Source organism: Trachurus japonicus, chromosome 22 (genome assembly GCF_045865225.1).
Source record: "Trachurus japonicus isolate A0001 chromosome 22, Traja_1.0".
NCBI classification, from domain to species: Eukaryota; Metazoa; Chordata; class Actinopteri; order Carangiformes; family Carangidae; genus Trachurus; species Trachurus japonicus.
In genome coordinates, this window is record NC_140928.1 from 30,020,512 (window position 1) to 30,043,202 (window position 22,691).

General features: G+C 43.0%; 1 protein-coding gene across 2 annotated transcripts in view; it reads right to left on the reverse strand.

The window, feature by feature from the left end:
- The window catches only part of pxdn (peroxidasin), a 71,255-nt gene that overhangs the window by 5,483 nt on the left and 43,081 nt on the right, over window positions 1–22,691 (reverse strand). For both annotated transcript variants that reach the window (XM_085766704.1, XM_085766702.1), the window contains 9 exons: window positions 19,762–19,874; window positions 18,202–18,358; window positions 15,825–15,933; window positions 13,478–13,635; window positions 8,198–9,204; window positions 6,613–7,109; window positions 6,359–6,493; window positions 4,433–4,641; window positions 222–333 (listed from right to left, as the gene is read on the reverse strand). In XM_085766704.1, the coding sequence (XP_085622830.1) occupies window positions 222–333; window positions 4,433–4,641; window positions 6,359–6,493; window positions 6,613–7,109; window positions 8,198–9,204; window positions 13,478–13,635; window positions 15,825–15,933; window positions 18,202–18,358; window positions 19,762–19,874 (2,497 nt within the window). The remainder of the gene's footprint in view (window positions 1–221; window positions 334–4,432; window positions 4,642–6,358; window positions 6,494–6,612; window positions 7,110–8,197; window positions 9,205–13,477; window positions 13,636–15,824; window positions 15,934–18,201; window positions 18,359–19,761; window positions 19,875–22,691) is intronic.

Consider the following 22,691-nt stretch of genomic DNA (forward strand, 5'->3'; position numbering starts at 1 on the left):
ACACAGGGAATATTAAGTCAGGTTTAATGTAATGAGACTCTTGGTGTCAATAATACACTTATACACAATACATCACATTTTTCACATTCTAAATTCTTGCATGAAACTTTTTAAAATCTTAAACAGCTGCATTTCCATGCACAAGTGTTGCAAAGGTTAGATTCATCAAACTGTTGGCTGCATTTACACATCAGGTCCAGATGTTGGCCGGGCTGTGTTACCTGGTCTCCTGGATGCCGTTGGCAGGTTCATCCCCTCTGTAGCTGTGCTCCGCTGACCTGCGTCCCCTGAAGTGGTAGGACAGGGCGTTGAACTGACCCTTGGTTCTGCAGTCTGGTGAGTGGTCAAACACAACACAACTAAGCACACTGCAGGTCACTAACAGAGGAACAAACCAAAGAGCTGCTGCTGATTCAACTTCACAACATTCAGAATCAACTTCTGTTATTTTACTCAATCTGATTAAATATCAACAGTGAGGAGTGCAAAAGACAAGACGCAGAACGTACGTAAAAGGTAAAAACCTAGAACATGAGGCAACACTGTAGGGTCAGTGTAAATGAAGATGTAGTTCAAAACTGTTGTAGAACAGCTTTTAAAGGGATACTTCAACATTTTTGGCAAATTCTCCTATTGCCATAATCCCTATATTCTCAGCAGTAGGTTCATTATCTTTAATTGACGATGCAAGCTGTTTTTAGATCGGTGGGGCAGACACGTGAGCTGCTCAGCTAACGCAATGGAGGTGCATGGTATTTCGACACATGAACCAAATACTCGGAACTACTTGTGCTATGCCGAGCAGCCGTGTCTGAAATGTAGTTCCAGCTACGCATTTACCTAAAAAACAACTCTGTCTCATAACGTTCCGTTATTATCTCATAGTGTGGTGAATGTGCAGGTCACAACTTGTCCACCAGAGTGTTTTGGAGTTGTCGGATTGTGTATTTGATGAGTTTGATGAGGGAAAGGTAGAAATACCACGCACCATGCAGATCTCACGTCTCTGCCCCACCGATTTAAAAACAGCTTGCACACAATTAAAGGTAACTAACCTACTCCTAAGACTATAGGGATTATGGCAATAGGTGAATTTGCCAAAATGTTGAACTATCGCTTTAACAAATGATCTTGTTGAGTCATATTTACACTCAACCACAGTGTGGCTGCTCTTTTTTCTGTAAGACAATGGAATAATTGAATGAGCTGAAGTCCCTGGAGACTATTCATGAACCTCCAAGCTGCTGATCTGCTGCTGCTAAAATCTCATTTTACTAACAAAAACCAAATGTGTCAGTTTAAGACAAAGACAGAGCTGTGATTTGGTTTTTATGTCCTCTTACTAGGACACTCACAGAGAAATCTAGACAGAATATCTTTTGTTTCTGGGTAACAAACTGCCTCTTTGCCCTCACTGAGCAGAGTGATCCTGTCAAAAAATTTCCTAGAATTTCATTTGAATGGCACTGATGTCATGTGCATCAGTGACGGTAATCACTAATGCCCATGGTCAGCTGAGTGCCATGACCAAATAAGCTGCTAAATTAAATTCAGACTGCTGTGGCCCTGGTCATAAGCTGAGGACCAGCTCATGCCCCGGTACACATCTGGAGGTACTGAACCGAGCATCAACAAACAGTAGATGATAAAGCTGCGGAGCCACAGACAGACAGACGGATCCAGCTGTGCAGTCAGGAGCTCTACAACTTTATCAGCCTCCTCAGAGCACCTCTGACTCACCAGGCTGCTGCCTGTAAGAGACAGTCTAAATAAAAACAACAAGACTTATCTCATGTTGATGGATATGCATGAGCTCACAGATGCACTCTGATACCCCGCCGCGCTGCACACACACACAGCAAGCTTTCAGCAGTGTCCTCACTGTTGATTTGGCCAAACACAACTGTGAATGTTGCTGCAGCTCGACAGACAGACAGACAGACAGACAGACAGACAGACAGACAGACAGACAGACAGACAGACAGACAGACAGACAGACAGACAGACAGACAGACAGACAGACAGACAGACAGACAGACAGACAGACAGACAGAACTACAGTAACTCCTCCTCCTCCCTCTTCTCTCTGGCAGGATATTCTCTGTTTATTAGCTTTGCTCTTCTCTTGTACATTTGTACAAGAAGGTCGAGCGCTGGGCTCAGACTCGGGGATGAAAGGAGAATAATTAAGAGGCACCATGTGGTGCTTATTAAAATGTTTTTTTAAATCCCTGTCTATTCAGCCTCCAAGGATAATGCATTAGGATTTTCCTCAAGCTCAAGCTGCATCACAGAGTTCATTCATCACAAATGTGGCACTTTGTGGTTTTGTCCATTAGAAAATATAGTATAAGATATTGGAAATGATACCTAAAATGAACTTGGCACATTAGCTGACAAAAAAAGGTAGATACACTTTCATTTCATCTATTTGTTTTATTGTTACTGCATTATCACCATTATTAATAATCATCATTTTGCTACTTCTTTTTTTTATGTATTGGGGCTTTTATGCTTTTACTGTGACAGATAGTATGAGAGTGACAGGACATCAGGGCAGATGACATGCAGCAAAGGGCTGCAAATTGGATTTGAACCCAGGCTGCTGTGGTCAGAACTAAGATAATGTATTTCTCTACCATACAGATACACTTATACACACCATTTGGGAATCGAACCACCAACCTTCTGACTATTGGATAGTGTATGGTCTGCTCTACCTGCTACACAGTGTGTTTGACAGTGGGATGTTAACGGCCACATTGTGTCCCTGAAACTCCAAAAGAGCACTGATTACATCTTTCATACTTCCACCTCACCATCGTCACGGTGAACTTATTTCACCATGACGGTTCCCAGTCTTCTTCACCGCGTGGATCACAGTTCCAAAGAGTTCATCTAAAAACATTGTCCCTGTAATCTGAGCCACTTGTTCGTGTCACATCTGATCATATCTCTGAATAAACGCTCCAGAGCTAACCATCCATCTAAACCCTCATGCTGGTTTATTATAACAGCAGGGGGTGCCTCTTCATTCACCTCCTATTCACATTGCATTGTCAGCTGCACCCACGGGTGGAATGTTTAAACATCCAGGACTTAACTCCAAATACCATCTTTTACCCCTGCAATTAGCCGGGGCAGTCAGTAAAAAGCACAAGCTTTGGGTATAGCTGCAGAGTTCACAAGCAGCAGCAGGAGGAGGAGGAGGAGGAGGAGGAGGAGGAGGAGGAGGAGGTCTGCTGTCTGACTGAAGTGCTGATCCAGCAGAGCAGAGGGGCCATCATGACATTTTATGGCATTTGACTTCAGACTGTATTTATTAAATTCACCCTCTGACAGATGCTGAACGTTTCTCTTCCTCATTACGAGCAAAAGCTTGATAAAAAAAAAAAAAAAAAAAATTATTCATCCACTCAGCTCTTCTCGGAGGAGTCACGCAGCGTTTACACTGAGTGAGATCCAGGAGACAGTGGTGCTGTGGTCAGAGAATAACCCTGTCCCTTTCGGGGGAGGGGGGGGGTTCTAAATTGCGACATGTAACCAGTGATTAGTGTGAAGCCAAGCTGCCTCCAGGGGAGATGTTATCAAAGGGAAACAAAAGGTGAGGATACTGTACGACTTGAGCCCTGATAGTGGAGCAGCGTGAGCCGCTGACGGAGACGGAGACGGAGACGTCTCCACAGCTTCCTGCGCCGCTGAACTATGTGTTCTTTCATCATGGAAACAAGACGAGAGCTTTGAAGAGCGGAGCTGAGATGATGAGAGATGGGACAGCGAGGGGTTGTGGTGGTTTCACAATACATGGTTCACCCTCAGCGTGGAGGACGTGCAGCCTGCAGATCTTTTTTACTGCCGTTCTGATTGACATCTGCAGCCAGCGTGTGTAAACTTGCACAGTTTTTTCAAAGTAAAGTGTTAGTGTATTCCCAAGAACTTGGCAATACGATACAGGGGCAAAGATACGATATATTGCGAAACTATAACAAGACGACATGTCGTGATTTTTTTCTTTTTTGGGGAAAAAAATTGCAAGTTAGTTAACGCTTGAGCCTGTGATGAGCCACAGACCTGTACTCTCTGAAATCTCATTCTGTTGGAGCGGAGGATTCGATGGCTGAATGCCGAGTTTTAAATGCAACACAACAATGAAGTACTGCTGTGAATGTTTGCATGTAAATTGTTCATAAAAAATCTATACAGTGATCTTGAATATTGATACAGAAATGAAATATCGCAACATTTCACTCCCATGAAGTACTGGTTTTGTATTAGACTGGTAATAATCCAATAAATGGATCTTTTCACTTTGTTATTATGGTTTATTGAATACAGATCGATGAGTAAGATTCGTTTAAAATTAAATCTACAACACAAAAATGTCCAAAAAGAAGAGATCTGCATATTTTGTGATTCTGAGAGTAAAAACCACCTTCACAGCAGTCCTGCCACATGCGCAGGTCGATCTGTGGGACGTCGTCACAGCTGCCGTAGCCGTGGGGCAGCTCGGCCACGCGGAACACGTCCTGCTGGATGCGCGTGATGTTGTCCCCGTTGTCGCACAGCACTCGGGTCAGAGAGGCCTGTTTGAGCTGGGTGAGCTGGGCCGGAGTGAACACGCCTGGGTTCTCATACCAGAATCTGAGGACAGAGGTAGAGACATGATCAAGAGGATTAGTACCATCAGGTCTTCTATTGTTTCCCTTACTACTGAGATGTGTTATTAGAATTACTTAGAATTAGATTCAGTATAAGACCAGAATAATGACCACAAGTGTTTTAAACAACGTTGTGATATCATCACCTCTTTTTATCCTTTTTAATATTTGAGTCCAATTTTTTATGAGGTCACCGTGACCTCTGACATATTCCTCCACACCAAGTGGATGTTTGTGCTAAATCTGAAGACTGAGATATCACATTCACAGCATTGGAACAGGCCGACAACCAAAGAACCTAACGCCTCCGACCCCGGCTGCTGCTGGCATGCACGTATTAAAATGAAGAGTAACAAAAAAAAAAAAACTGCTAAAAAGCCTTTAATCATGATCCCACATTGGGCTTAGTATTTATTGGGGTCAGACTAGGGTTGGGTAATTACTTGAATATTTATTTAATCAAAACCGACATTTAGAGCCTCTAACCGATGTAATCCTGCCTGTGTTGGTTATTTCACTTTCCTCCCTTTAATTCTCTCCCTACTAATGCACCATGCCCTGAAAAACACACTACTGGCTGTGTGGTCACATGACACTGCTCCATCCAGTCTGCTTCATGGAACATGGAGGAAAACTCAAACACCAAGCCGACTGTTTAAAGTGTTGAATTAATCCTGATTTAGATTTTTGCCATAACTGCCCAGCCCTAGGTCAGACAGAGCTGCAGCAGCATACTGAAAGTGACTGAGTGGAGACTTTTTGTCCCCGACTTTCAGACCTGTGTGACACCAAAGTTGTTTTGTGTGTTTAACGTATCTTTATTTAACCAGGTTTGTCCCATTGAGATCCAAGATCTCTTTTGCAAGAGAGACCTGGCCAAGAATGACAGCACATAGTTTCAACACATTAATTAAAAACATAAAACAAACGAACAAACAAAACAAAAAATTGAATTTTCAAAATTAGTTAGTATCTGTATTTATCTCTGTTATTGCTGAAATTGTTATTGTTATTTATTTTGTGTAAAGCACCTTGGTCAACCTCGGTTGTAAATAAGGGTCTCTATAAATAAACGTGACCTTGACCCTGTGGGACACTACTACACCGCACAGTTAATTACTTTATTACATCGCATAATTAAAACGTTGCAGATCAATGCTGACCGTGATCATAACCTCTAGCCATGCCCGCAATGCATGATGGGATATCTTGCTTTGGATAGAGACCATCGGATGTCCACTAGCCTAGAAATCTAGACGCACCCTAGCAGCAGCCAATATATTTGCTCCGTAGGTGGGTCTAGAAACGAGCCATAGGAACTTTTTGAGTCTCGAACACCATTTGTGTTCACCAATCACAGCGCTCTATCTGTTTAGAGAGTCGTTGCGCGGGCTTAACGCGATGACGACATACATTTTAATTGGCTTGTCAGGCTAACGTCATCCTGCTCTTTGCTCTGATTAGTCATAGCGCTCAAGCGCTACCCTATTGCGTGCAGAGGCAGTTTGAAAGACAGCCTTCATCCCGCCCCCTGGATTGAGCCGAGGTCTACCGGTCGTTGCCAGACTAGACATGTTAATGATATAGTCTGGCTTGTCAGGCTAGATGTCTATCTATCTAGTCACTGTATGGTGCACTATATAGTGAGTATTGGTGTATTGGTGAGTGTTGAGGTGAGTGCACTGTTACTGTTACTGTACCTGTCACCATCCCTCAGCCGTTTGAACTGAGCGGCCAGCAGACACATGAGGGTGGGGCCCAGCCTGCTGCCGGGGACCAGGTCCTCAGCCATCAGGGCAGGGAACAGGTCGATGTTGAGAGGAGTGCCGTACAGCCTGCCACACACAGACACCAGTCAGGGACAACACACTGTGTGGACACTTATTACATAGCATAGGTTCTGGAGTAGATGTGATTGTAGCCCTGTGAATCACAACACTGAGAGTCTGATTACCTCTGCAGCTTCTCTCTGACACTCGGGTTCTTGATCTCATTCCTCAGTTCCTCGAACGTCTGGGCTGAGGTCAGGTTGCAGAAGGTCCTGTAGTCGTTGTACGGCGGTATCCCGTGATCCCGTCCCCTCTGTATGTTCATGGCGGCCAGGTCCAGAGCCACGGCGTGGGCCATGGAGAACAGCCTCTCCGTCAGCTCCGTGTTGAGCAGCTGCGTGGACACGCGCATCTTACCGGCCACGCCGAAGAGCCCGCGCAGCAGCGGGTCGATGCCTCCCTCGTTCACGATGCGGAACGGGGAGAAGAAGGCCCGGTGCAGGGAGATGTGTCCCTGAGGGATGGGCTGGAAGTCCTCGTCCAGCCTGTAGAGGATGGGGTTGATGAGGGTGTGGCCGAAGCGGAACGCAGCGGTGGCGAAGGCGCTGAGGATGCCGGCGTTTATGTTGGGGTTGTAACCTGCGTATGAGCCCATCATCTTCACGCCCACCTCCCCCAGGATCTAGGAGATGGGAAAAGGGATGGAATGATCTTTATCTCATTACTGACTGCAGCAAGAAACACAGAAACACAGACTGAAGACAGAAAAGTAGTAGTGTAACAAATAGGGGTGAGACACAAGATTAAATTTGACAATATTTCTCATTTAAAGGTCCAGTGTGTAATAATTGCCAAGGTTTATTGGCAAAATCTGAATATACTACCATGAATATATTTGTATACGTGTATAATCAATATATAACAACATTTTATTGGGTTTTCATAGCTTTATAATTAGTCTTTATATAACAAGGGTCTTGCTTTAGAGAGAGTCGCCATCTTGTGCCACCATGTTTGTACGGCAGCCTGAAGGTAAAATCCAGCCAGAGAGCAGTGAGTTTCGCGTGAGAAGTTTTTGAGTCATAAACCTGAAAGTTTGCGAATGGATCATCAACGCACAAGTTTTTTTGTTCTCACAGGGTGGACACAGGGTGATAAGACTTGCGCACCGACCCAGCTGAATAAACAGGCAAAAAGAAAAAAACTCCACTGGTATCGGTAGCTGTACCGACTACTTACAACAACTACTACAACAACCAACATGTGTACCCCCCCATGTCTGTTCCAAGTGACCATGTTTTTTTAACTGCAGGAGACATAGGGCCCAAAGGTCTCAACTGGTTGCGGTGGGCGGAGTTACCTTGTGTGTGACATCACACAAAGGAGGAAGTGCTATCTGCTCATCTTAAAGAGACAGTTCCTACAAATGGGCGGTGTGTGTTTCTCCGTTTATGACCAGTTTGATGTATGGGACAGTATATAGTACATGGCCCAGATACCTCCCCAAGCACGAAAAAAATAACCAAAATCACATTTTCATGCCATGGGGCCTTTAAAAGCTCATGTTTAGGTCATATATGCAAAATTATAAAACATTTCAAAATGCACCTGCATTGTTTTGTGATTCAGTTAAATAAATCAGTCTGTTTGTCCAGTCATATTATTTAGTCATTGTAGTTTTCTCGCCTCGTTCTCATGAACCCAATATCGTGTATCGTGTCGTGAGCTGAGTGTATGGTCACACACCCCTGGTAACAAAGGAAGTGTTACCTTTGGCAGCCACTGACTGTAGGTGATGTGCTGCATCTGAGCCCCCACGATCTTCCTGGCCTCGTGGTAGATGGTGTCGCCGTCCCAGTGGGGGTTCAGCCTCAGCAGCTCCGTGGCGATGCGGTTGTGTTCCCTGAACCAAACCGTGTGCATGGAGGTCAAACCCAGCTGCTCGTTGGCTCGGTGGTCCCCCGCTAAGAAACACGGGATGGGACTCTCGTTCTCGTCCCTCATGCACTCGGTGGGCGGTCCGGTGGCGAACGGCAGCAGCGGCTTCCCCGTGCGCTGTATGATCCCCTGGCGCAGCAGACCCCTCTGACTGGCCAGGTCGCGGACCTCCTCCGACTCGTGGCGCGAACTGCCGTAGACGTTGGAGGCGTCGATGTAAGACGTGAGCTGGTTGATCTGCTCTCTGGGATAGACGCTGTTCATGAGCAGCGACGTCATCCCGCTGCCGCACACCGGGCTGGACCGCACGAAGAACATGCAGCGGGCGCCGCTGCGCAGCTGGCGGGGGTCGTTGAGGGGGAACTGGATGGGGAAGCAGGGCGGGTCGTTGGTGCAGACCTGAGTGCACAGCTGGCCGTCGGAGAACCTGGACTGGCTGAGGGCGGCCACCGTGGAGTCCAGGTCGTGGTCCAGGAACTGACCCCACTGCATCAGCATGTGAGTGTAGCGGTCGTCGGGGGTAATGGTCTCCGTCCCGATCATGGCGGTGGACACCAGCCGGGGCAGCGGCAGCCTGTAGGCGTTGTGCAGCCGGTCGGTGGCGCCGCGCGGCAGGTTGAAGCCGTTGTCGTAGACGGGCTTCAGGAGGCGCTCGAAGGCGGTGAGCGAGGCGCCCCACATGGGGTGCTGCAGGTTGTTGCAGGTGCCGTCGTGGCTGCGGTACTTCTGGTGGAAGCAGATGTCGGAGCAGTTGTTGAAGCGGCGGTGGGCCGTGCAGCCGGACAGGTTGGCGATCACGTCCAGGAAGTGTGGCGACACCAGGTCGTTGTAGCGAAACGCTGTGGAGGGGAAACACACAGTCAGCACGTTGAGAGGGTTCAGACTCACATGCAGCAGGTTTCTGAAACCAATCCTTATTTGATTTGTAAATATCTGAAGTGGCTGCTATACAGTAGGCTACTACCTACTTATGTATTTTGCTTTTTTCTCTCTCTCATCGTCTCTGCTACTCTCTGACTACTGCACTCTCCCCTGATCCAAATATCGCACACAAGAATTCACACACATGCAAACACACACACACACACAATAAAAAAATCTTAGCTTTTTTTGGTAACATTTTATAATAAGTAGTTTATAATAAGTAATTAGTTAAAGGGATAGTTCAAGATTTTGGCAAATTGGCCCATTGCCATAATCCCTATTGTCATAGCAGTAGGTTCCTTACCTTTAATTGTCAATGTAAGATGTTTTTAAAACGGCGGAGCAGAGCGGCGAGCTGCTCAGAGCTACGCTACGGAGGCTCATGGGATTTCTTGGTTTCCCTCATCAAACTCATCAAGTAAATTCATGCAAAACTGCTGATGTGCGTTGCCTTCAGGGACAGTTTTTCAGCAAGTAGCTTCTGTATTTACCTCGAAAACAACTCTGTCTGGTAACGTTCTGTTATTATCTCATAGCGTGGTGAATGTGCAGGTCACAACTTGTCCACCAGAGCGTTTTGGAGTTGTTGGATTGTGTATTTGATGAGTTTGATGAGGAAAACCAAGAAATCCCATTAGCCTCCGTAGTGTAGCTCTGAGCAGCTCACAGCTCTGCTCCGTCGTTCTAAAAATAGCTTGCACTGACAAATAAAGGTAACAATGGGATTATGGCAATGGGCCAATTTGCCAAAATGTTGAACTATCCCTTTAAGCATTAAATACTGAATTCATCATTTATAACACATGGATACTCATTAGTATGATAAAAATGTTTTACTCATCATTGATAAGCACTAACTGTATTTATAAACTACATAGTAACTGTATTCATTAGTAGTCATGCTTTATAAATGAAGAATTCAGTATTTATTAATGCTTAATAGTGTGTACTTATTATAAAGTGTTACCCTTCTTTTTTTGTCTGTTGTTTTGCTCTCGTCTTCTCTCTGTTCGCCTATTTGGAAACTTGTTTCTACTATGCTGTTGTTTGTTACAGTAATCACCCATGTATGTTACACCCCTGTATTATTTGATTGTGTGTCCTCACCACTAATAAAAAACACATTTTAAAAAAGTAAATATTTGAAATAAAGAACATTAGGATAGCAAGTTTTTCCTACAAAGCAGTATAGAGGCTGTTAACGTGATTTAAATGTGTAAAATCTATTTTATAGCAGACACAGTCTCCTGCTCTCAGACTGGAAAGAACCTCCTGTCGGTTTCACTAACCTGCCCTGACTTGCTTTGTGAAATGTGAAAACATCAACATGCAGTATATCAGTGTGTGTGTGTGTGTGTGTGTGTGTGTGTGTGTCTGTGATAGATCACCAATGTGGTCATGCATGAGAACAAGTGTTAAGTGTGTGCTGCCGACCTCATTGAGGGGGATAGGTGGGAGTTTCTCTCCACCCTTCCTCACACACATGCACACATGCGTGCACAACTGTGTGTGTGTGTGTGTGTGAGAGTTCAGAGGAGAAGGGGGAAACTGTGGCGTTGCCCTCCCAGATGAGGTAGAGCTACAATAAAAACAGCTCATTTGTTTCTGCTGACGGGCAGAAATCTCTGTTAACTTGGTTTGGGGCCAGTGCAACAATGAACATTTGGTTGTTGGCATAAGTAATGAAAACACTGTCTCTCTTTGTTCCTATTTCACAGAGCTCTCTATTTTCACCCCTCCTCCTATTCCGACAACACTATTTTCCACCTTTATCTCTCACCTGCAGCTCCTTACACCTATTTACTCCTTTATAAATCCATAGGCTGTGCAGAATACATAGATATAAGTAGAACTTTCCAAAGTGCCACATATGAGACATCATGTATAATTACAGACCGTGCACATTTGACCTTTAGCTGTTAAATCTAACCCTCCATTACAACCAGTGTTTTCATGCTTCTCTTTCTTGGACCACAGGGTATTTTTCCATGTGTATGTGAATGCAAACAAAGACAGATGCGTGTGTGTATAAACATCCAAATTAACCCTTGCTCTCCCAAACTCATGCATAACGGAGAAAATCTGCACATCGGCGCGGAACAATCCCAGAATCTGTCGTGCGCTGGACTGTGAGAGTACAGTGTAGCTCAGTGTTGTGTGGAGTGACACGGGCCTAATAAAACTGTTTATGGGCTCCTTGTCAACTGTTCTATGATTATGTCCTCTCTGCCTCGGGTCATGCTTAAGAGAAAATGGCATACAGATGGAGGGCTCACACACAGCCAAGTGTTGCTCACAATAACATGGTAATTCATAGAGTGGTTCAGAATTGAATTACTGGCTGCATGAGACTTTGCTTAGGAATCAGGAGGGGAGCCTCATACTGAGCTCACAATGACACTTTAGAAGCATGTTGTGTTTCACTCTGCAAGAATTTGGTCATTTGTCAACACCAATAAAACATGCACAGCATCGATATGCGTCTAGATCTAAGGGTGTGGGGGCGTGCACTGGTTTGTATGTTGTTCAGATATTACTCGTATGGGTCATAGACTGCAGCTTAAATCTCACTGGATGCTCCTTTCTCTTTACACCAATATACATAGAAGTTCATCTCAGGTTTTCGTGTGCAATACATAGGCTATTGCACCAATCACTTCATATGTTGTCTTATACTGTGGGAATGCTCATCAGAAAACATGCTGAAATCACTGATGGTGTCATACTTCCTTCCCCATCCTTTGAATACAGCGTAATCCATAATATTATGCCAAAGTCTCCACTACTGTTGGGAGTGTTGCGAGCCTGCAACACCAGTAAACCAGTGAGCAGACTCCCAGGGGTCCGCTGAGGCTGTTCACGCCCTGACAGAATGCTGCAGCCCTTGGCTTTTGTCAGCTACAGAGCCTGTGATATGATACTCTTCCTCACGGTAAGTGAGGCAACACAGGAAGCAGGTCTATTCACAAAGTTAAAACATATTATTCTGGCTTAGAAAAATGACCTCATTAGCATCACACACTCAGTGTAAGGGACTTGAATTATCAAGTCGTGACCTGCACATTCATAATGTAACATTACAAGATTGAGTTGTTTTCGAGGTAAATACGTAGCTGGAACTACATTCCAGACACGGCTGCTGGGCGGAGTGATTTCAAAAGCGCAAGTAGTTCCGAGTATTTTCTTAATGTGTCGTAATGTTACATAATTATACGTTATTATTTCATAGCGTGGTGAATGTGCAGGTTACAACTTCTCCACCAGAGTGTTTTGCAGTTGTTGGATTGTGTATTTGATGAGTTTTGAGGGACAGAGGACCTGTATCATTCACCTCCATTGTGTTCGCTGAGCAGCTCACGTCTCTGCCCCACTGATCTCAAAACAACATGCACCGATTAATTAAAGGTGATGAACCTACTGCTATGACTACGGGGATTATGCAATGGGTGAATTTGCCAAAATGTTGAACTACCCCTTTGAAGGCACAGCAACAATACGTCATATTTCTTGTAAGCACCTTTAATATTGGCTCCCAGTCAGCTACAGAATAGATTTCAAAGTTCTGCTACTGGTTTACAAATCACTGAATGGTCTAGGTCCAGAATACATGAATGACATGTTTGTCGAGTATAACCCAATAGAGCTCTAGTCTGAGATCTACTGACTCAGGTCAGATAGTGGAGCACAGAGTTCAAACCAGACATGGTGAAGCAGCATTTAGCTGTTATGCTGCACACAACTGGAACAAACTACCAGCAGAACTGAGATCAGCCCCAACTGTGAGCACTTTTAAATCCACGTTAAAAACATTTCTCTTTTCACGTGCTTATAGCTGAGCTCTTTTTAAGAAATTTTAACTTTATCTATTTTCTTTTATTTTACTTTTATTTGCTCTTGCTTTTAACTCTGTTTTTAGTGTTTGTTTTATTCTGTTTTATGCTTCTCTCTTTTTTTTTTTTATGTTTTGTCTTTATGTAAAGCACATTGAGTTGCCTTGGTATGAAATGCGCTATATAAATAAAGATGCCTTGCCTTGCCTTGCCTTAATAGAGAAAGGTGGAATAAAGGTACAACAGGCTGTGTGCAGCCATTACATGTTTAGGTTTTTTGCACAGACAGAGATGTGATGTCTCAGACAAGGTTCTACAACCTCATTGTGGAGGCAGCACAGCAGTTTATCAACCTCACCGGTGCCGTTGGTGTCGACCATCAGCCCCTGGTTGACGTGGTTCTGGATGAGCAGCAGAGTCTGCTCGAAGATCTCTCCAGCACGAGCCTGCTCCACCGTGTAGGGGTCACGCGGATACCGGAAAAGAGCTAGCAACTCTCCTGGGGTACGAGGCTGACTGGAGGGATGAGGGATAGGGAGATGAAGTGTTAGGGAGGTGAGAGAGGAGGGAAGAGTGATGAAGGGAGGAGGGACAATGAATATGGTGTTATGTGGAGAAAAAACAAAAGAGAAGAAGTGCATTGGTAGGAAATGTATGGTGGTAAAGAGTGGTGAGAGAAAGACAAATTAGAAAAAAAACAACCTTTTCATGTTCAAACCACAAATTTTCGTTTTGTTTTCCTTGAGGGCTGCACAAGCAGGCTGAGCTTTCCCTGATGTTTTCCAGAAAAAAGTTTTTGCTTCAGCCACAGTGGGTCAGAGAGTTCAAACGAGGAGAAGCCCAAAAACATGCACAAACATCTTAATCATTTCACTCATGAGTTGGATCTCCTCCATCATGAGCCTACCGCTGAGTCTGTGCGCATGTCTCTGTGTTGTTCACTGCTTGCACTCTCCTCTGAAGACCACTGCATTGCTTTACTATCACCTCGGGTCATTCTTTTAAACACACACTCAGTTCTAGAAGTGCAGACTTGTACCGGAGGGTGTGGCCTTCTATTACCATACATGCCAGATCCACAGGTGGTATTATCCAAGGTGAAAAACAACATTTTTAAAATGGTCTTACTTTGCACATTTAGATGATGTCATAATACACATGTAATAGCTTACATGTGCAGTATGACATCATCTTCGTAAGTTACTATTTAAACACCAACAAGTTGTTTGACATCTTAATGTGTTGATAAAAAAATAGGTCTGACCTTTTTTAGTGGATTTTCTTTTGGCCATATCACACAGCATACATGTGAGTGAGTGAGTGAGTGAGTGAGTGAGTGAGTGAGTGAGTGAGTGAGTGAGTGAGTGAGTGAGTGAGTGAGTGAGTGAGTGAGTGAGTGAGTGCCAACAAAAACACCACTGTCGTTCACTAGGATTCGTTAACATCTCCTCCAGTGACCTGGCAGTGACCTTCATTGTAACAGCCATAAATGGCCGTTGATGCAGCAGCCTGTGTCACTGCTCTAATTGAAGCAGTCTGACCTAAAACCATTGAAACCCTCGTCCACTGAAGCCACAGGGTACAGGCCATAATCTCTGAGACTTGCAGCAACTTTAGCCTTCCATTTAAATGGCCACACTCTTACCCCGAGGGCTCTGACTCAAACTTAGAACATGCAAGTCATGCGCCAAGATGACAAGCGATTAGTATTCTAACTTAGGCCCCATGAGCATGGAGATCTGCACTGAGTCATATACTGAGGCTATAAAGAATATTTCAATGGGTCTAAATGTAAAAGGAGTGAGGACATAATGCAGATGCAGACTGGAGCTACATTAAGATGTAGACTTAGTGCCAGTAAATACAAGCCTAATGTGTAAACATCAGCCTCCACATATTCTCACACAGAAACTACCAATTTATTAGCCTAGAAATCTAGACGCACCCTAGCGGCAGCAAAAATATTTGCTCCGTAGGTGGGTCTAGAAACAAGCCATAGGAACTTTTTGAGTCTCGAACGGTCTCGAACACCGATTGTGTTCACCAATCACAGCGCTCTATCTGTTTAGAGAGTCGTTGGGCGGGCTTAACGTGATGGCGACATACATTTTAATTGGCTTGTCAGGCTAACGTCATCCTGCTCTTTGCTCTGATTGGTCGTAGCGCTACCCTATTGCGTGCAGAGGCAGTTTGAAAGACAGCCTTCATCCCGCCCCCTGGATTGAGCCGAGGTCTACCGGTCGTTGCCAGACTATACATTTTAGTGATATAGTCTGGCTTGTCAGGCTACCAATTTATATAATAACAGACCATAACGCAGAATCTCTATAATACTTTACACCCTATGCTGATATGGGCTAATGTGGACATGTGCTGTGAAATGTCACCATAACCTTGAATTGCACTACGTTCATGTTTCATGTTCAACATTACAAGTCACACATAATATGACTGCTAACAGCTGATAGACTGCATGGTTTTCTGATTCAGTTACTGAAAATACTCTTGATGAAGTTGTGAGGGTCACTGTGTCTCTATTCATATGTTGATTTATTACAATACTCTGTATTAATTGTGTATGTGCATGTATTTCAGCTCCAAAGAAGGCAAACAAATCGCTGTGTCACACTGTTTGTTGCACTGTATTTTGTGTGCATGTGTGTGTACTGTATGTGTGTTTGTTGTGTGAGTTTCTCACATCTTACCCATCAAACAGACGTCTCCTGGTGGACTCAATAGCGCTGTCCACGTTACGGATGGCTTGCTCTATGGAGGTGCTCACAAAGGTGTCTCCCTCTCTGCTGACGGCAGGAACTGTGGTCACACAGAGACAGACACAGAGCCTTCAAGTTCAACATGTTTGGATCAGCTGTTTCTCTGCTGGTGCGATACACCAAACAAAAGAATAGTCATACTCATAGGTGTGGTTTAGTCATTTTTCAATCAAATGCCAATTAAGTGCTACACAAATATTTATATAAAGGCGTCTATGCCATTTGCATAACCCAGTGTCATTATAGTCTGTTTTTCACATACATGAGGTTCTCAGTGCTCTAAGGCAGTCGTTCTCAAACCTTTTTACATCAAGGAATTGACACAAATTAGACCACAAATCCCCATTGGACAAAATTTTGAAGCAAACACCAGAAATACACAAATATTTGTTCTGAGACTACATTACGTTTTTAGTCAATGTACGTTCAAATTAGGGCCAATGGCGTACATTTTTGGAAATATTGCAGAGACATTTCTGGAAAGAAGTGGTAAGATTTCTAAAAAAAAAAAAAAACAATTCTAGAAAAAAAGTGGTAAAAATTCTCAAAAAAAAAAAGTTTAAAAAGAAATCTAGAAAAAGTTTCAAAATTAAAAAAAAAAAATAATAAAAATAAATATATATATAGTATATATAATTTCTCAAAAAAAAAAAAAATTTCAAGAAAAAGTTGGGTACCCCCTTGAACCCTCTCAAGGACCCCTGGGGGTCCCCGGACCCCACTTTGAGAACCACTGCTCTAAGGAGTGGTAAAGTAATGGTTTGTCAGAAAGAACCTGGGCCAGCTAGTGCTCCTTCTTTCCAGCTGCATGCTGTAAGTGACTCCAGCTTCCCTCCTGGAGGTGGAGTGAACACATTTCTGGCGCGCTCCGTTATCTTAGTGTGCCATTGAAAACAGTGAGATTGTGACGTGAGGACTGAGAGGGTCCAACAACAACTGAGCACAGTGATACAGTTTATGGTTCACCAGCAGAGTGCTGTGGTCTGACCTGAGAAATCTCTGCAGGAAACACCAACTCACACAGGGAGGAGCTGATAGGAATCTAATAGCGTTGCAGCAGAGTGTGACTAAATTACTGACTGACTTGGACAGGGAGGATCAGCAGAAAGCTTTCCTCTAAGGTGACAATGATATACTGAACATACTTAATGTCTCTTTCCTGTTATGTTTCACACTGCTCACACCTCGCACCGCTCTGCCTCATTTCCTCTTTCCCCTTCTCTTCTTGGTGGCTGCTAAATATTTATTCTGAGGAATCATAGGATATTTCTTGTTCAGGGCCCCCCCGATTATTCAACGTAATCGATTAGGTCGGTGGCGTAAATACGTCGACACTAACAACATACGTTGCATTGTCATCTATTACATTGGTTACACACACACACACAGCAGACGATAATAAACAGAGGGGAAAAAAATCATAAACAGAGTGAAGGGGAACAATGGCGGCACTTGGTCCTAGCAAGCCTGGAAAGTGAAAGTGAAAGTGAGGGAGATAAGAACTGAAGGAAGAGAGATAGAGAGGTGAGATTGTGTTTATTTAATCAAGTTCTGTTTGTATTCACTTGCACTCATGTGAGTTAATGTCTTCCACATTTGATTAGATTTTTTTTTTTTTTTCATTTAGGGGTTATTTATTCTTGTTAGTTGAATTCTTTACTTGGGCTGGCCACTGGAGTGGTGAGAGTCAAGATGAACTGTTTGAATAAATAAATGAAGAATTTAAAGGAGAAAAGTGTTTATTTTTTCGTAAATTATTATAAATAGATTAAACAAAAAATAATCGCCAGATTATTCACCTGCCCAGGGACTACGGATGGAAAGTAGCTAGTAAACTAAATCCGGTACAAGGCATCTCTTCTCATTTCGAGACTAATGTTATTTTGTACATTGTCCCTGGTACAAATAAACTTATTAAACTAAACTAAACTAATTAGTTGAAAATTTCATCCTTTCATTAACAGCCTAATCAAAACAAGAGTTGATACAGTAGATTAATCGAGAGAAAAATAATTGTTCAGGACCTAATTGTTTCATTTAGGAAGATGTTTTAAATAAATTTATTTCTATTTGACCATTCCCAAAACAGTCTGCCAGATCCTACAGTCTGATTCTATCCTCTGATTGGCTGAAAGGCCAAGAGAGACAAAACTACACTGAGATGGTTTTCTTTAATAACTCTCTTTAATAAAACACTGGAGACGTGTGTATTAGTAAATATGAACCTTTAAGCTACGTCAGCCAGAAAAGGAACCAACAGCGAACGCCGTCAGGTCATGTACAGTAGTGCTGATCAGCTGTTTCTTACCTGTGACGGTGAGCACCATGCTGGCGACCTGGTAGCCGATGGGGTTGCGAGCGACGCATTCGTAGCGTCCACCGTCGGCTGTGCCCACGTCCTTCACCTCCAGGTAACCCTCAGGGCTGATGTGGAACTTGCCACTTTCTGTCACCTGCACACCATCCTGGGAGGGGGCAGGGTTGAGGGGAAGGCAGAGGGAAAAGGTCATGACCCTATGGACTAGCATGAAGGCGGGGGTCAACTGACAGGCTGATCAGACCTCCAAGAGCTGGAGCATTTTAATCACTCAGTTACTGCAGAGGCACTATTTACCTCTATATACTACAATGACTTACTTTTAAAAAAGTAAATAAACACTTACAAGTTACATTCCCCAAAAGGTAACTGAGTTAGTAACTGAATTACTACATTATAAAAGTAACTAATTACCAGGAAAAGTAACTACAGCATTACTTTAAAAAAAAAAAAGCTCAAATATGTCACATTACTTGGACTCGCCCACCCAACCCTGTAACCATTATCTTCACTTCACTTTTTTTTTATTTAACTCACGACCACTACATGGTGGAGCACAAACATTAAATAATATTAGTAATCAAGCGTAGCAAGTAGCAAGTCTGTACGTGCTTTCCATCTCTGACAATTGGAGAAAAAAAACTAGATGAAAAAATAAATAGATGAATAAATAATCATTATAATAAAATATTACAGAAACAAAGGAAGAACGCTCTTCAGAAAGGCACCTAACTTATAAATAACTTTTGTTTTATTAAATTGTAGAAACAAAGTGAGTTTAAACATAGATGGACAACTAACATAATACTTTGGGAGATATTTTTCTCTGAAATGTATAATACTTGTGTTCTTGCACTCAAATAAAACATGAAACTCATCACCAAGACAGTTATCATCAGAAAGGTTAAAAACCTCTTCTATGTAGGCCTGTATACCATCCAATGACTTTTGGTATTCTGGTGTTATTCAATTTCATTGCCTGTCTAAACTTTGGATTTGAACACAATAGGTACTTTTCTAATTTAAACTCTTGTTTAAGCTCTATATAAATGTCACATGACGTCATGCTGCCAAGTTCACTTTTCCATGTTTGCAGGAACTGATCTTTCAGTCTCTGTTCAACAGTTTATCTGGAACTAACCAACTCACTCAGTATTCCTCCACACAAGCGACGCCCACCACCACAGGTCCTGCTTGTGTGGAGGAATACTAAAGAATACTGATTTGGTTAGTTCCAGATAAATGTCTTTTTTCCTATAGTTGGAAGAAGAATGTGTATATAACGTACACTCTAACGGGTGTGTTATTTTGTTTCCCCAGCCAAGTAACAGCACATTTTATTGTCAGTAACGGTAACGGCGTTATAATGGGGGAAACAGTAACTTTTTTTGATAACTTGTTATTCCCATCACTGCAGTGACTATATGAGTATCCACACACATTTCCTCTTCTCTGTCAACCACTTGAACAGCTCTTTGTCTAACCCTGGGGCCTGTGTGGTGGCAAAGTGACGGCGCGTCACTCAGCCAAGAGGAGCTGGTGGCGTCTAACCTTGTTCCAGGTGAGGACAGGCTGCGGCTGGCCCTGAGCGCTGCAGGGAATCTGGACGTCCTGGCCAGACTCAACCGTCAGGTCCCTTGGAGCATTTGTGAAAACAGGCGTTACTGAATGAGTTAAAACATACACACACACATGCGCATATGTTAATGATTATGCACCAGTGTTTCAAGTAGTGTACATGTAAAAATGACTTTTGCAATCAATCACAGCAGACATTCAAACTCTTGACTCATCATAGTGTTTTACTGTCCTATACATGTACTCATGGAACATACACACACTCCCAGTGTTTGTGTTACACTGCACTCACTATTTTTCTTTCCTCTATTACAGCGCTGCAAAACATTAAACAACTTCAAGTCAGTGAGGGCTTTGAAGGAGATCAGGGCATTCTGTAGTTCAAAAGGAAATAATGCTGAGAAAAACTAATTGTGGAGCAAATTTCAGTCGATATTCATACAATGATTTTCAGTTTTTAACCTCAGTATGTTTTCTCTTGCTGTGTCTACCATTTTCTGTTTGATCAACTGCACCTCACAGATGTTTAACACATGAAACCAGATGTTTTATATTTGTGTACAGGGAGCACACAGACAGACAGACAGACAGACAGACAGACAGACAGACAGACAGACAGACAGACAGACAGACAGACAGACAGACAGACAGACAGACACACACAAAGAACGAGATACACATGTGTCATCTTTATGAATGTATGTACTGTCAATGTCCATGTTTTGACTTAGGTTTTAACCAATTTTAACCTTTTTTTAACTGGGTTTACTTATATCATTTCATTTCATTTTATTTTATTGTATTTGACTTGAAGATACAGCTGGGTCTGCAGTCACAATCTCTTTTAAACTATTAAATTCATTATGATTCTTAACTTCTTTTCAAATGTGGAATTTGAGGCATGTGCAATCTACAGTCTAGGTCAGTGTTTTTCAACCTTTGGGTCGGGACCCCATGTTGGGTCACCTGAAATTCAAATGAAAAAAAAAAAATATATATATATATATATATTTTTTTTTTTAACTAATTATTATTCTTTTTAAAATTATAATTATAGTATAACTTCACTTTCTTTAATTTAAAGTTCAAATACAATGCACCAGAAATTTGTGATGTTAAAATGGGGTCATGAGCCAAAAGAGATGCACTCTGCACCGTCTTAACAGTATGTATATAGGACAGTGTATATAGGACGAATCAAGTTTATCTGAATCTTAATCTAGATAAAAAGTCACGTGTCTGTCTGCATGGCTGAACTCTGCTAACCATACACACACACACACATACTATATACACACACCTGTGGGAATGAAAGTAAATAATCACGAGCACATGTACGTGTATCTTATCCTCTGTCCTCACCTCTCACACACACACACACACACACACACACACACACACACTGAGACTCTCTCACACACATACCCTGTGTTCTATCTTTGTGTCTGAGCGTCATAATTCAACCACTCTGCAGCCGAGGTGTTTCGCAGGAGTGTGTGGGGGTGGGGGTGGGCTGTTTGCCCCCTGCTCACCATGTTCAGTTGCCTACATGGTTCCCATGCAGCAGGCAGCAGTGAGCCACCTGGCCATGGGAAAACCCCATGAGTTTGAGAACACAGAGTTGAGTGGGAGGCAGTTTCATAGTCGTCTGACACTAATTAACTGCCTTTAAATCAAAGCTGAACTTTGTAAAACACAGGGCTGACTGTAGTTGCTGTACAGTACACAGCTGCAGGCAGCGTGTTCCCACTGCACTCAGGATAAATCACATGGATGTAAAATGGTTGATAACGTTACAGTTCTGGTCAAACGGTGACATGATTCACATCCAATAAAAACCACATCCTGCTAATCTCTACTTTCACTTTCTGCAATGCTTTGTCTGGTCTCTTTAGCATATGGCAGCCGTCCCACCCTGCAGCACGGTGGGGTGGGGGCTTGTACAGGGCTTTAACAGTGTGGGGCCATTATGCAACGTGTACTTTGAGCCATGTTAACAGCCATTACTACATGGAAAAACATGGTGTCATTTTAGGATTACAGACTGCCATGCTTTCCTGTGCTAAACCAAGCCTGTAATTTCACACATAACCACACAACAGCGCAACACACCAACCTCTACATACCTATCAACATGCAAACACATGCACTCACAAAATGAAATACACAGGAAAATATTTGATAACACACACACACACACACACACTCACATGTACAGTTGCAAAACTTGTCCACGCAATTGAACACACACACACACACACACACACACACACACACACACACACAACACACACACACACACACACACACACACACACACACACACACACACACACACACACACACACACACACACACACACACACACACACACACACATCCTTCTCTCAGACCTATCTGTCTTTCAGTGTTTACATGCATTTGAGCAGTAATAGCTGACTTGCATGTGTAAACGACAAATTAGCTGTGAATGACGGGGTCTGCACCACTCCCCTCCTCTTAACATTTTACCACCTAGCACCCCCCCCCCCTCCTCCTCCTCCTCCTCCACAAACACACAGTGTTTGAAGAGGCAGACACAATGACAGCCTGTATACGGCAGCCAGGTCCCACACTGCAAAAACTCTAAATCTTTCCAAGAATATTTGTCTTCTTTCTTGTCAAAATGTCTCATTTCTAGTCAAAGCTAATCTCTTTAAACTTAAAATAAGACTCATTACCTAAAAATCTACTTGTTTTAGATCATTTTCACTTGTTTCAAACAAATTCTTACTTGAAATAAGTAGAAAAATCTGCCAGTGAAAGCAAGTTTTTTGTGCTTGTAATAAGAAAAAAAAAACTTGCTCCACTATCAGATTTTTCTACTTATTTCATGTGAAAATATGCTTGAAAGAAGTAAAATG